The 12,053-nt window shown below is 40.8% G+C and overlaps 1 protein-coding gene across 1 annotated transcript in view; it reads right to left on the reverse strand.

Moving 5' to 3' along the window:
- EFR3B (EFR3 homolog B) overlaps positions 1-12,053 on the reverse strand; it is a 113,991-nt gene that overhangs the window by 21,695 nt on the left and 80,243 nt on the right. Inside the window, exons 17-18 of the mRNA XM_077176372.1 lie at positions 6,543-6,610; positions 925-1,061 (exon numbers count right to left, since the gene is read on the reverse strand). Coding sequence (XP_077032487.1) covers positions 925-1,061; positions 6,543-6,610 — 205 coding nt within the window. The remainder of the gene's footprint in view (positions 1-924; positions 1,062-6,542; positions 6,611-12,053) is intronic.

Consider the following 12,053-nt stretch of genomic DNA (forward strand, 5'->3'; position numbering starts at 1 on the left):
TAAAAAATCCTGTAAAAATCCCCCAAAAATTCAAAAAAATCACCAAAAAATCGAAAAAAAATCCTGTAAAAAATCCCAAAAAATCCTGTAAAAATGCCCAAAAAATCCTGTAAAAATCCCAAAAGATCCTGTAAAAAATCCAGAAAAAAATCCAAAAAATCCTCTAAAAATCCCCAAAAAATCCTGTAAAAAATCCCAAAAGATCCTGTAAAAATCCCCCAAAAATCCCAAAAAAATCCTCTAAAAATCCCCAAAAAATGCTGTAAAAATCCCTAAAAATCCTGTAAAAATCCCCAAAAATCCTGAAAAAATCCCCCCAAAAAAACTGTAAAAATCCTCTAAAAATCCCCCAAAAATCCTCTAAAAATGCCCCAAAAATCCTGAAAAAATCCCCCCAAAAAACCCTAAAAATTCAAAAAAATCACCAAAAAAATCACCAAAAAATTCCGAAAAAAATCCCGAAAAAAATCCCCAAAAATCCCCAAAAATTCCCCAAAAATTCCCCAAGGTCCCGGAATGCCCAGAAAGTCCCAGAATGCCCAGAAAGTTCTGGAATTTGGGTCTCACCTCCACTTTGAGGGCAGAACTTGGCTGTGAGCAAAGCTTTAACAATGCTGAAATAAACCCCAAAAAAAACCCCAAAAATTCCCCAAAAAATCCTGTAAAAATCCACAAAAAATCCTGTAAAAAATCCCCAAAAAAATCCTCTAAAAAATCCCAAAAAATCTTTTAAAAATCCTGAAAAAAATCCCTGAAAAAAACCCTAAAAAATCCTGAAAAAAACCCAAAAAAACCCCTAAAAATTCAAAAAAATCATGAAAAACATCCGAAAAAAATCCCGAAAAAAATCCCAAAAATTCCCCAAGGTCCCAGAATGCCCAGAAAGTTCCAGAATCCCAGAAATTTCCGGAATTTGGGTCTCACCTCCGCTCTGAGGACAGAATTTGGCGCTGAGGCGCTCGGAGCTGAAGGCGCCGCTGCCGCCCAGGGCGTCACTGACCCGGGACTGAATGAACCAAACCTGAGCCCCCAGGGACGAGAGCCAGCCTGGAGGGGGCAGCCTGAGGGGGAATGATGGGGAAATTAGAGATATGGGGGGGGAAATAATGGGGGAATATGGGGGAAATAATGGGGGAAAATATGGGGAAATATGGGGGAAATATGGGGGAAAATCAGAGATATAATGGGGGAAATATGGGGGAAAATTAGAGATATAGGGGGGAAATAATGGGGAAATAATGGGGGAATATAGGGGAAATACAGGGGAAAATATGGGGGAAATTAGAGATATAGTGGGGAAATAATGGGGAAATAATGGGGAAATATGGGGGAATAATGGGGAAATAATGGGGAAATAATGGGGGAATATAGGGGAAATAATGGGGAAAATATGGGGAAAATATAGGGGAAATAATGGGGGAATATGGGGAAATAATGGGGAAAATTAGGGATATAGGGGGAAATGTGGGGAAAATATGGGGGAATATATGGGGGAAATATGGGGGAAATAATGGGGAAATATCGGGGGAAATATGGGGGAAATATGGGGAAATATGGGGGAAATATGGGGGAAATATGGGGGAAATAATGGGGAAAAATGGGGGAAATAATGGGAGAAATATGGGGGAAATATAGAGGAAAATATGGGGGAAATATAGGGGGAAAATGGGGAAAATAATGGGGAAAAATGGGGGAAATAATGGGGAAAAAATGGGGGAAATATCGGGAAAAAATGGGGGAAATACAGGAGAAAAAATGGGGAAATAATGGGGAAATAATGGGGGAAATATGGGAAATATGGGGGAAAATATGGGGGAAAATTAGAGATATAATGGGGAAAATATAGGGGAAATATGGGGGAAATGTGGGGAAATAATGGGGAAAATGAGAGATATAGTGGGGAAATAATGGGGAAAAAATGGGGAAATATGGGGAAATAATGGGGGAAATAATGGGGGAAATATGGGGAAAATATGGGGGAAATATGGGGAAATAATGGGGAAAATATGGGAGATATAATGGGGAAATATGGGGCAATATCAGGAAAAAATGGGGGAAATACAGGAGAAAAAATGGGGGAAATAATGGGGGAATATGGGGGAAAATTACAGATATAATGGGGAAATGTGGGGAGAATAATGGGAAAAAATGGGGAAAAATTAGAGATATAATGGGGAAATGTGCGGGAAATTATGGGGAAAATATGGGGGAAATAATGGGGGAAATAATGGGGAAATAGTGGGGAAAATATGGGGGAAATATGGGGAAAAATGGGGGAAGATAATGGGGGAAATAGTGGGGGAAATATGGGGGAAATATGGGGAAAAATGGGGGAAATAATGGGGAAATAGTGGGGAAAATATGGGGGAAATAATGGGGGAAAAATGGGGGAAATAATGGGGAAAATATGGGGAAAATATAGGGGAAATATGGGGGAATATGGGGGAAAATATGGGGAAATAATGGGGAAAATATGGGGAAAAAGTAGGGAAAGTATGGGGGGAAAATCACAGAAAATATGGGGGAAATATGGGGGAAATAATGGGGAAAAATGGGGGAAATAATGGGGAAAATATGGGGGAAATAATGGGGAAAATATGGGGAAATATGGGGGAAAATATGGGGGAAATATCGGGAAAAAATGGGGGAAATATGGGGAAAAATCAGAGATATAATGGGGAAAATATGGGGGAAAGAATGGGGAAATATGGGGGAAATAATGGGGAAAAATCAGAGAAAAAATGGGGAAAAATAATGGGGGAAATAATGGGGAGAATTAGAGATATAATGGGGGAAAATCAGAGATATAATGGGGGAAATAATGGGGGAAATATGGGGGAAATATTGGGGAAAATATGGGGAAAAATTAGAGATATAATGGGGAAAATTAGAGATATAATGAGGGAAAATCAGAGATATAATGGCGAAATGTGGGGGAAATAACAGGGAAAAAATCAGAGAAAAAATGGGGAAATATGGGAGAAATAATTGGGAAATAACAGAGAAAAAAATGGGGAAAATATGGGGGAAATAATGGGGAAAAATCAGAGATATAATGGGGAAAATATGGGGGAAATAATGGGGAAAAATTACAGATATAATGGGGAAAATAATGGGGAAAATATGGGGAAATAATCAGAGAAAAAATAGGGAAAATATGGGAGAAATAATGGGGAAACATGAGAGAAAAAATGGGAGAAATTGGGGAAAATGTGAGAAAAATGGGGGGAAATGGGAGGAAAATGGGGGGGAAATGGGAGAAAAATGGGATTTTCCAGGGGTTTTTGGAGCAATTCTGGGATTTTCCAGGGGTTTTTGGGATTTTCCAGGTTTTTGGGATTTTCCAGGGTTTTTTTGGGACAATTCTGGGATTTTCCAGGTTTTTTTGGGACTTTCCAGGGTTTTTGGGACAATTCTGGGATTTTCCAGGGTTTTTTGGGGACAATTCTGGGATTTTTCCAGGGGTTTGGGGATTTTCCAGGGTTTTTGGGACAATTCTGGATTTTCCAGGGGTCTTTTTTGGGATATTCCCGGGTTTTTTTAGGATATTCCCAGGGTTTGTTTGGGGATATTCCCAGGGTTTGTTTGGGATATTCCCAGGGTTGATTTTGGGATATTCCCAGGGTTGTTTTTGGGATATTCCCAGGGTTTTTTTGGGATATTCCCAGGGTTTTTTTTGGGATATTCCCGGGGTTTGTTTGGGATATTCCCAGGGGTTTTGTTTGGGATATTCCCAGGGTTTTGGGACAGTTCTGGGATTTTGCAGCATTTTTTGGGATATTCCCAGGGTTTTTTTGGGATTTCCCAGGGGTTTTTGGGGACAATTCTGGGATTTTCCCAGGGTTTTTTTTGGGACATTCCCGGGGGTGTTTTTGGATATCCCGGGGGTTTTTTTTTGGGATATTCCCGGGGTTTTTTTGGGATATTCCCAGGGTTTATTTTGGGATATTCCCAGGGTTTATTTTGGGATATTCCCAGGGTTTTTGGGACAATTCTGAGATTTTCCAGGGTTTTTTGGGATTTTCCAGGGTTTTTTTGGGATTTTCCAGGGTTTTTGGGACAATTCTGGGATTTTCCAGGGTTTTTGTGGGATATTCCCGGGGTTGTTTTTGGGATTTTCCAGGGGTTTTTTTGGGATATTCCCAGGGTTGTTTTTGGGATATTCCCAGGGTTTTTTTGGATTTTCCAGGGTTTGTTTGGGATTTTTCCGGGGTTGTTTTTGGGATATTCCCAGGGTTGTTTTGGGATATTCCCAGGGTTGTTTTGGGATTTTCCAGGGTTGTTTTTGGATATTCCCGGGGTTTTTGGGACAATTTTGGGATTTTCCAGGGGTTTTTTGGGATATTCCCAGGGTTTTTGGGACAATTTTGGGATATTCCCGGGGTTGTTTTTGGGATATTCCTGGGGTTTTTTTGGGATATTCCCGGGGTTTTTTTGGGATATTCCAGGGTTTGTTTGGGATATTCCCAGGGTTTTTTTTTTTTTTGGGATTTTCCTCGGTTTTTGTGGGATATTCCCGGGGTTTTTTTGGACATTCCCAGGGGTTTTTTTGGGATATTCCCGGGGTTGTTTTTGGGATATTCCCAGGGTTTGTTTGGGATATTCCCAGGGGGTTTTTTTGGGATTTTTCTGGGGTGTTTTTAGGATATTCCCGGGGTTTTTTTTGGGATATTCCCGGGTTTTTTTTGGGATATTCCCAGGGGTTTTGGGACAATTCTGGGATTTTCCAGGTTTTTTTTTTTTGGATTTTCCTGGGGTTTTTTTTGGGATATTCCCGGGGATTTTTGGGATATTCCTGAGGGTTTTTTTGGGATATTCCTGGGGTTGGTTTGGGATATTCCCAGGGTTGTTTTTGGGATATTCCGGGGTTTTTTTAGGATATTCCCGGGGGTTGTTTTTAGGATATTCCCAGGGTTGTTTTCGGGATATTCCGGGGTTTTTTTGGGATATTCCTGGGGTTGGTTTGGGACAATTCTGGGATTTTCCAGGGTTTTTTTGGGATATTCCCAGGGGTTGTTTGGGATATTCCCAGGGTTTTTTTTTTTTTTGGGATTTTCCTCGGGTTTTTGTGGGATATTCCCAGGGTTGTTTTTGGGATTTCCCAGGGGTTTTTTTGGGATATTCCCAGGGTTTTTTGGGACAATTCTGGGATTTTCCAGGGGTTTTTTTTGGGACATTCCCGGGGTTTTTTTGGGATATTCCGGGGTTGTTTATGGGATATTTCCAGGGTTTTTGGGGTTTTCCAGAGGTTTTTGGGATATTCCCGGGGTTTTTTGGGATATTCCCAGGGTTTCTTTGGGACAATTCTGGGATTTTCCAGGGGATTTTGGACAATTCTGGGATTTTCCCAGTTTTCTTTTTTTTTGGACATTCCCGGGGTTTTTTTGGGATATTCCCAGGGTTTTTTTGGGATATTCCTGGGTTTCTTTGGGACAATTCTGGGATTTTCCAGGGTTTTGTTTGGGATTTTCCCGGGGTTGTTTTTGGGATATTCCCGGGGTTTTTTTGGGATATTCCCAGGGTTTTTTTTTTTTGGATTTTCCTCGGGTTTTTTGGGATATTCCCGGGGTTTTTTTGGGATATTCCCAGGGTCTTTTTGGGATATTCCCAGGGTTTGTTTGGGATATTCCTGGGTTTTTTTGGGATTTTCCAGGGTTTTTTTTGGGATTTTCCAGGGTTTTTTTGGATATTCCCAGGGTTTTTGGGACAATTCTGGGATTTTCCAGGGGTTTTTTTTGGGATATTCCTGGGGTTTTTTCAGGACATTCCCGGGGTTGTTTTGGGGTTGTTTTTTGGGGTTGTTTTTGGGGTTGTTTTGGGGTTGTTTTGGGGTTGTTTTGGGGTTGTTTTTGGGGTTGTTTTGGGGTTGTTTTGGGGTTGTTTTTGGGGTTGTTTTGGGGACATTCCCGGGGTTGTTTTGGGGTTGTTTTGGGGTTGTTTTTGGGGTTGTTTTGGGGTTGTTTTTGGGGTTGTTTTTGGGGTTGTTTTTGGGGTTGTTTTGGGGTTATTTTGGGGGTTGTTTTGAGGTTGTTTTGGGGTTGTTTTTGGGGTTGTTTTGGGGGTTGTTTTGGGGTTGTTTTTGAGGTTGTTTTGGGGTTGTTTTGGGGTTATTTTTGGGGTTGTTTTGGGGTTGTTTTGGGGTTGTTTTGGGGTTGTTTTTGGGGTTGTTTTTGGGGGTTGTTTTGGGGGTTGTTTTTGGGGTTGTTTTGGGGTTGTTTTTGGGGCTGTTTTTGGGGCTGTTTTTGGGGTTGTTTTGGGGCTGTTTTTGGGGTTGTTTTGGGGTTGTTTTTGGGGTTGTTTTGGGGTTGTTTTTGGGGTTGTTTTGGGGTTGTTTTTGGGGTTGTTTTTGGGGTTGTTTTGGGGCTGTTTTGGGGTTGTTTTTGGGTTGTTTGGGGTTGTTTTGGGGTTGTTTTTTGGGGGTTGTTTTTGGGGTTGTTTTGGGGTTGTTTTGGGGTTGTTTTGGGGTTGTTTTGGGGGTTATTTTGGGGTTGTTTTGGGGTTGTTTTTGGGGCTGTTTTGGGGTTTTTTTTGGGGTTTCTCACCTGGGGCTGTCCCCCAGCGCCTCCTCGGGCAGCAGGAACGGAGCCGAGCGCTGCCGCGCCTCAATCACCTGGGCAAGGGCACAGAGGGAATGGGGAGAAGATGGAATGGGGCAGCAAAGGGAAAAACCCAATCACAAAGGCCCAAAAATCTCCTAAAAATGCCCCAAATTCCTCCTAAAATTCCTCTAAAAATGCCCCTAAAATGCCCCGAAAAACCCCCTAAAAATCCCTCTAAAAATACTCCTAAATTTCCCTAAAAATGCCCTTAAAATCCCCCTAAAATGCCCCTAAAAATGCCCTAAAAATCCTCCTAAAAACACCCCTAAAATCCCCCTAAAACTCCTCTAAAAATTCCCTTAAAAAGCCCCTAAAAATCCCCGAAAAATGCCTCTAAAAATGCCCCTAAAATTCCCTCTAAAGATGCCCCTAAAAAACCCCTAAAATCCCCTAAAAATCCTCCTAAAAATGCCCGTTAAAATTCCCCTAAAAATCCTCCTAAATCCCCTAAAAATGCCCTGAAAAATGCCCCTGAAAATCCTCCTAAAAGTCCCCTAAAATTGCCCTTAAAATGCCCTGAAAAATGCCCCTAAAAATCCCCTGCAAAATGCCCCAAAAAATCCCTCTAAAAATGCCCTAAAAATCCTCCTAAAAACGCCCCTGAAAATGCCCCTAAAAATCCTTTAAAAAGTCCTTAAAAAGCCCCTAAAAATCCCCCTAAAATTCCCGAAAAATGCCTCTAAAAATCTCCCTAAAAATGCCCTAAAAGTCCTCCTAAAAATCCCCTAAAAATGCCCCAAAAATGCCCCTAAAAATCCTTCTAAAATTTCCCTAAAATGCCCCTAAAAATGCCCCTGAAAATCCCCTGAAAAATCCTCCTAAAAATGCCCCGAAAAATCCCCTAAAAATGCTCCTAAAATCCCCCTAAAAATCCTTCTAAAATGCCCCTAAAAATGTCCCTAAGATACTCCCTAAAATTCCTCCTAAAATGCCCCTAAAAATCCTTCTAAAAATCCCCTAAAAATCGCCTCAAAAAAGCCCCTAAAAATCCTTCTAAAATTCCCCTAAAATGCCCCTGAAAATCCCCTGAAAAATCCTCCTAAAAATGCCCCTGAAAAATGCCCTGAAAAATCTCCCTAAAAATCCCACTAAAAATCCTCCTAAAAATCCCCTAAAAATCCCCCAAAAATCCCCTAAAATGCCCGTAAAAATCCTCCTAAAAATCCCCCTAGAAATGCCCCTAAACATCCCCCTAAAAATGCTCCTAAAATCCCCCTAAAAATGCCCCAAAAATCCTCCTAAAAGTCCCCTAAAATGCCTCTAAAAGTCCCTTAAAAATGCCCCTAAAATTCCCCTAAGAAGCCCCTAAAAATCCCCCTAAAAATGCCCCTAAAATCTCCCTAAAAATCCCCCAAAAAATCCCCCTAAAAATGCCCCAAAAATGCCCTGAAAATCCCCTAAAATGCCCCTAAAAATGCCTCAAAAAATCCCTAAAAATCCCCCTAAAAACACCCCTAAACATCCCCTTAAAAATCGCCTAAAAATCCCCTAAAAATGCCCCTAAAAATTCCCCGTAAAATCCTCCTAAAAAATGCCCGTTAAAATGCCCCTAAAAATCCTCCTAAAATCCCCCTAAAATTCCCCTGAAAATGCCCTGAAAAATGCCCCTAAAAATCCCTAAAAATGCCCCTAAAATGCCCCTGAAAATCCCCCTAAAAATCCCCTAAAATTGCCCTTAAAATCCCCTGAAAAATGCCCCTAAAAATGTCCCTAAAATCCCCCTAAAATCCCCCAAAAAATCACCCTAAAAATGCCCTAAAAATCCCCCGAAAAATCACCCTAAAAATGCCCCAAAAAATGCCCCTTAAAAATCACCGTAAAATGCCCCTAAAAATCCTCCTAAAATTCTCCTAAGATGCCCCTAAAAATGCCCTAAAAATCCTCCTAAAAACGCCCCTGAAAATGCCCCTAAAAATCCTTTAAAAAGTACTTAAAAAGCCCCTAAAAATCCCCCTAAAATTCCCCGAAAAATGCCTCTAAAAATATCCCTAAAAATGCCCTAAAAGTCCTCCTAAAATCCCCCTAAAAAGCCTCTAAAACTCCCCATAAAAATGCCCCTAAAATGTCCTAAAATCCCCCTAAAAATCCTCCTGAAAACACCCCTAAAAATGCCCTAAAAATCCCTCTAAAAATCCCCCCCCAAAAAAACCCTAAAATTCCCCTCAAATCCCCTAACAATGCCCCAAACATGCCCCTAAAAACCCCCCTAAAATCCCCTGAAAAATGGCCCTAAAATCCCCTAAAAAACCTGCTAAAAATCCCCCTAAAAATCAGCCTAAAAAATCCCTCTAAAAATGCCCCGAAAAATCCTCCTAAAATTCCCCTAAAAATCCGCCTAAATATGTCCATAAAATGCCCCTAAAAATGCCCCTAAAAGTGCCCCTGAAATTCCCCTAAAAATCCCCCTAAAAATCCCCCAGAAATACCCCTTAAAATGCCCTAAAAATCCTCCTAAAAATCCTCCTAAAAATCCCCCTAAAAATCCGTCTAAAAATGCGCCTAAAATGCCTCTAAAATCTCCTAAAAATGCCCCGAATTCCTCCTAAAATGCCCCTAAAAATGCCCTAAAAATCCTCTTAAAACCACCCTAAAATCCCCCTGAAAATGCCCCTAAAAATCCTCTAAAAATTCCCTTAGAAAACCCCTAAAAGTCCCCCGAAAAATGCCTCTAAAAATGCCCCTAAAATTCCCTCTAAAAATGCCCCTAAAAATCCCCTAAAAATGCCCATTAAAATGCCCCTAAAAATCCCCTAAAAATGCCCCTAAAAACCTCAATAAAAATGCCCCTAAAAATGCCCCTAAAATCCCCCTAAAAACTCCCCGAAAAATCCTACTAAAAATGCCCAAAAAATTCTCCTAAAAACGCCCCTAAAATCCCCCTAAAAATTCGCTGAAACCCCCCAAAAATGCCCCTAAAAATGTCCCTTAAAATGCCCCTAAAAATGCCCTAAAAACTGCCCCGAAAAATCCCCCTAAAAATCCCCCTAAAAATGCCCTAAAAATCCCATAAAAATTCCCCTGAAAATCCCCGAAAACTCCCCCTAAAATGGCCCTAAAATTCCCCTAAAAATGCCCAAAAATCCCCCTAAAATGCCTCTAAAATGCCCTGAAAACCCCCTAAAAATGCCCCTTAAATCCCCCAAAATCTTCCTAAAAGTCCCTTAAAAAAGCCCCTAAAAAGCCCCTAAAAATCCTCCTAAAATTCCCCTAAAATGTCCCTAAAAAATTCCCCTAAAATCCCCCTGAAAAAGCCCCGAAAAATGCCCCTGAAAATCCCCCCAAAAACGTCCCTAAAAATCCTCCTAAATATCCTCCTTAAAACACCGCTAAAATGCCCCTAAAAATTATCCTAAAAATGCCCCTGAAAATCCCCTAAAAATGCCCTAAAAATTCCCTTAAAAAAGCCCCTAAAAATCCCCTAAAATCCCCTAAAAAATGCCCCTAAAATCCCCCTAAAATGCCCTAAAAATGCCCCTAAAATCCCCCTAAAAATCCCCTAAAAATGTCCTAAAATGCCCCAGAAAATGCCCCTAGAAGTCCCCTAAAAATGCTCCTGAAAATCCCCTTAAAAATGCCCCTAAAATGCCCCTAAAAATCCCCTTAAAAATGCCCCTAAAATGTCCCTAAAAATTTCCCTAAACCCCCCTAAAAATGCCCCTAAAAATTCCCCTAAAAATCCCAATAAAAATGCCCCTAAAATCCCCCTAAAAATTCCCTAAAATCCCCTAAAAATGCCCCTAAAAAATCTGCTAAAATGCCCCAAAAAATGCCCATAAAATGCCCCTAAAATTCCCCTAAAAAGCCCCTAAAAATCCTCCAAAAATTCCCTAAAAATTCCCTTAAATATCCCCTAAAAATTCCCTGAAAAATCCCCCTAAAAATGCCCCTGAAAATTTCCCCTAAAATTCCCCTAAAAATGCCCCGAAAAATCCCCCTAAAAATGCCCCCAGAAGTCCCCTAAAAATCCCCTAAAAATTCTCCTAAAAATCCCCTGAAAATGCCCCTAAAATCACCCTAAAAATTCCCCTAAAATGCCCCTAAAAAAATCCTCCTAAAATCCCCCCTAAAAATGCCCCTATAATCCCCTGAAAAATCCCTAAAAATGCCCCTAAAATCCCCCTAAAAATGCCCTTAAAATCCCCTAAAAATCCCCTTAAAAAGCCCCTAAAATGCCCCTAAAAATGTCCTTAATTGCCCTAAAATGCCCTGAAAATTCCCCAAAAATCCTCAAATATCAACAGAAATGTTTAAAAAATGGCCCCAAAAATGGGGATTTTTGGGGAATTTTTGCAGGATGTTTTGGGGAATTTTGTGGGTTTGGGGTCTTAGGGTTTTGATGGGATTTTGATGGGATTTCATTGGATTTTTCTGGGATTTTTCTGGATTTTTTGGTGTTTCCCACCCCTGGCTGTGCTGCAGGAAGGCGGCTCTGAGCCAAACACCCAACTCCAAATCCCAAATCCCAAAAACCCCAAATCCCAAAAAAATCCCCCAAAAAACCCCAAATCCCCTAAAAATCCCAAACCCCAAAAAACCCAAAATCCCAAACCCCAAACTCCCTCAAATTCCCCCTAAAATCCCCATGAAAGCTTCCAAAATGGCCCCAGAATTGGGGAATTTTCCACAATTTCCAGGCATTTTTGGGGGTTTTGTGGGGTTTATTTGGTAATTTTTAGGGTTTGGGGTTTTTATGGGATTTCTATGGGGTTTTTATGGGGTTTTTGGTGTTTCCCAACTCCTGGCTGTGCTGTAGGAAGGCGACTCCAAGTACAAACCCCACACCCCAAAATACCCCAATAAACCCCAAAAATCCCAAAATACCCCAAAACCCCAAAAAATCCCAAATCCTAAAACACCCCAAATCCCAGAACCCCAAACTCCATCAAAATCAACCTAAAAATCCCCAAAAATCCAAATAAATCCTCAAAAACAGCTCCAGAATTGGGATTTTTGGGGGAATTTTGGGGGATTTTTCTGGGATTTTTGTGAATTTTTCTTTTTGGGATTTTTATGGGATTTTGGGGGCGTTTTTATTGGATTTTTATGGGGCTTTTGGTGTTTCCAACCTCCTGGATGTGCTGCAGGAAGGCGGCTCCAAACACAAACCCCAAAAAACCCAAAAAATCCCAAATCCCAAAACCCCAAACTCCCTCAAATTCCCCCCGAAAAATCCCCATAAAAGCTTCAAAAATGGCCCCAGAATTGGGGATTTTTGGGGAATTTTGGGGGGATTTTTGGGGATTTTTGTTTTTGGGATTTCTATGGGATTTTCTGGGATTTTTATGGGATTTTTCTGGGAATGTTGGGGGGTTTTATGGGATTTTTTATGGGATTTTTAGGGTTTCCCATCTCCTGGACATGGCCCAAAATTGCCAATTTTTGCAGGGATTTTTGCAGGAATTTTGGGGAATTTTTGCAGGAATTTTGTGGTTTTTAGGGTTTGGGATTTTTACG

Source organism: Agelaius phoeniceus, chromosome 3 (assembly GCF_051311805.1).
Source record: "Agelaius phoeniceus isolate bAgePho1 chromosome 3, bAgePho1.hap1, whole genome shotgun sequence".
Taxonomy (NCBI): Eukaryota; Metazoa; Chordata; class Aves; order Passeriformes; family Icteridae; genus Agelaius; species Agelaius phoeniceus.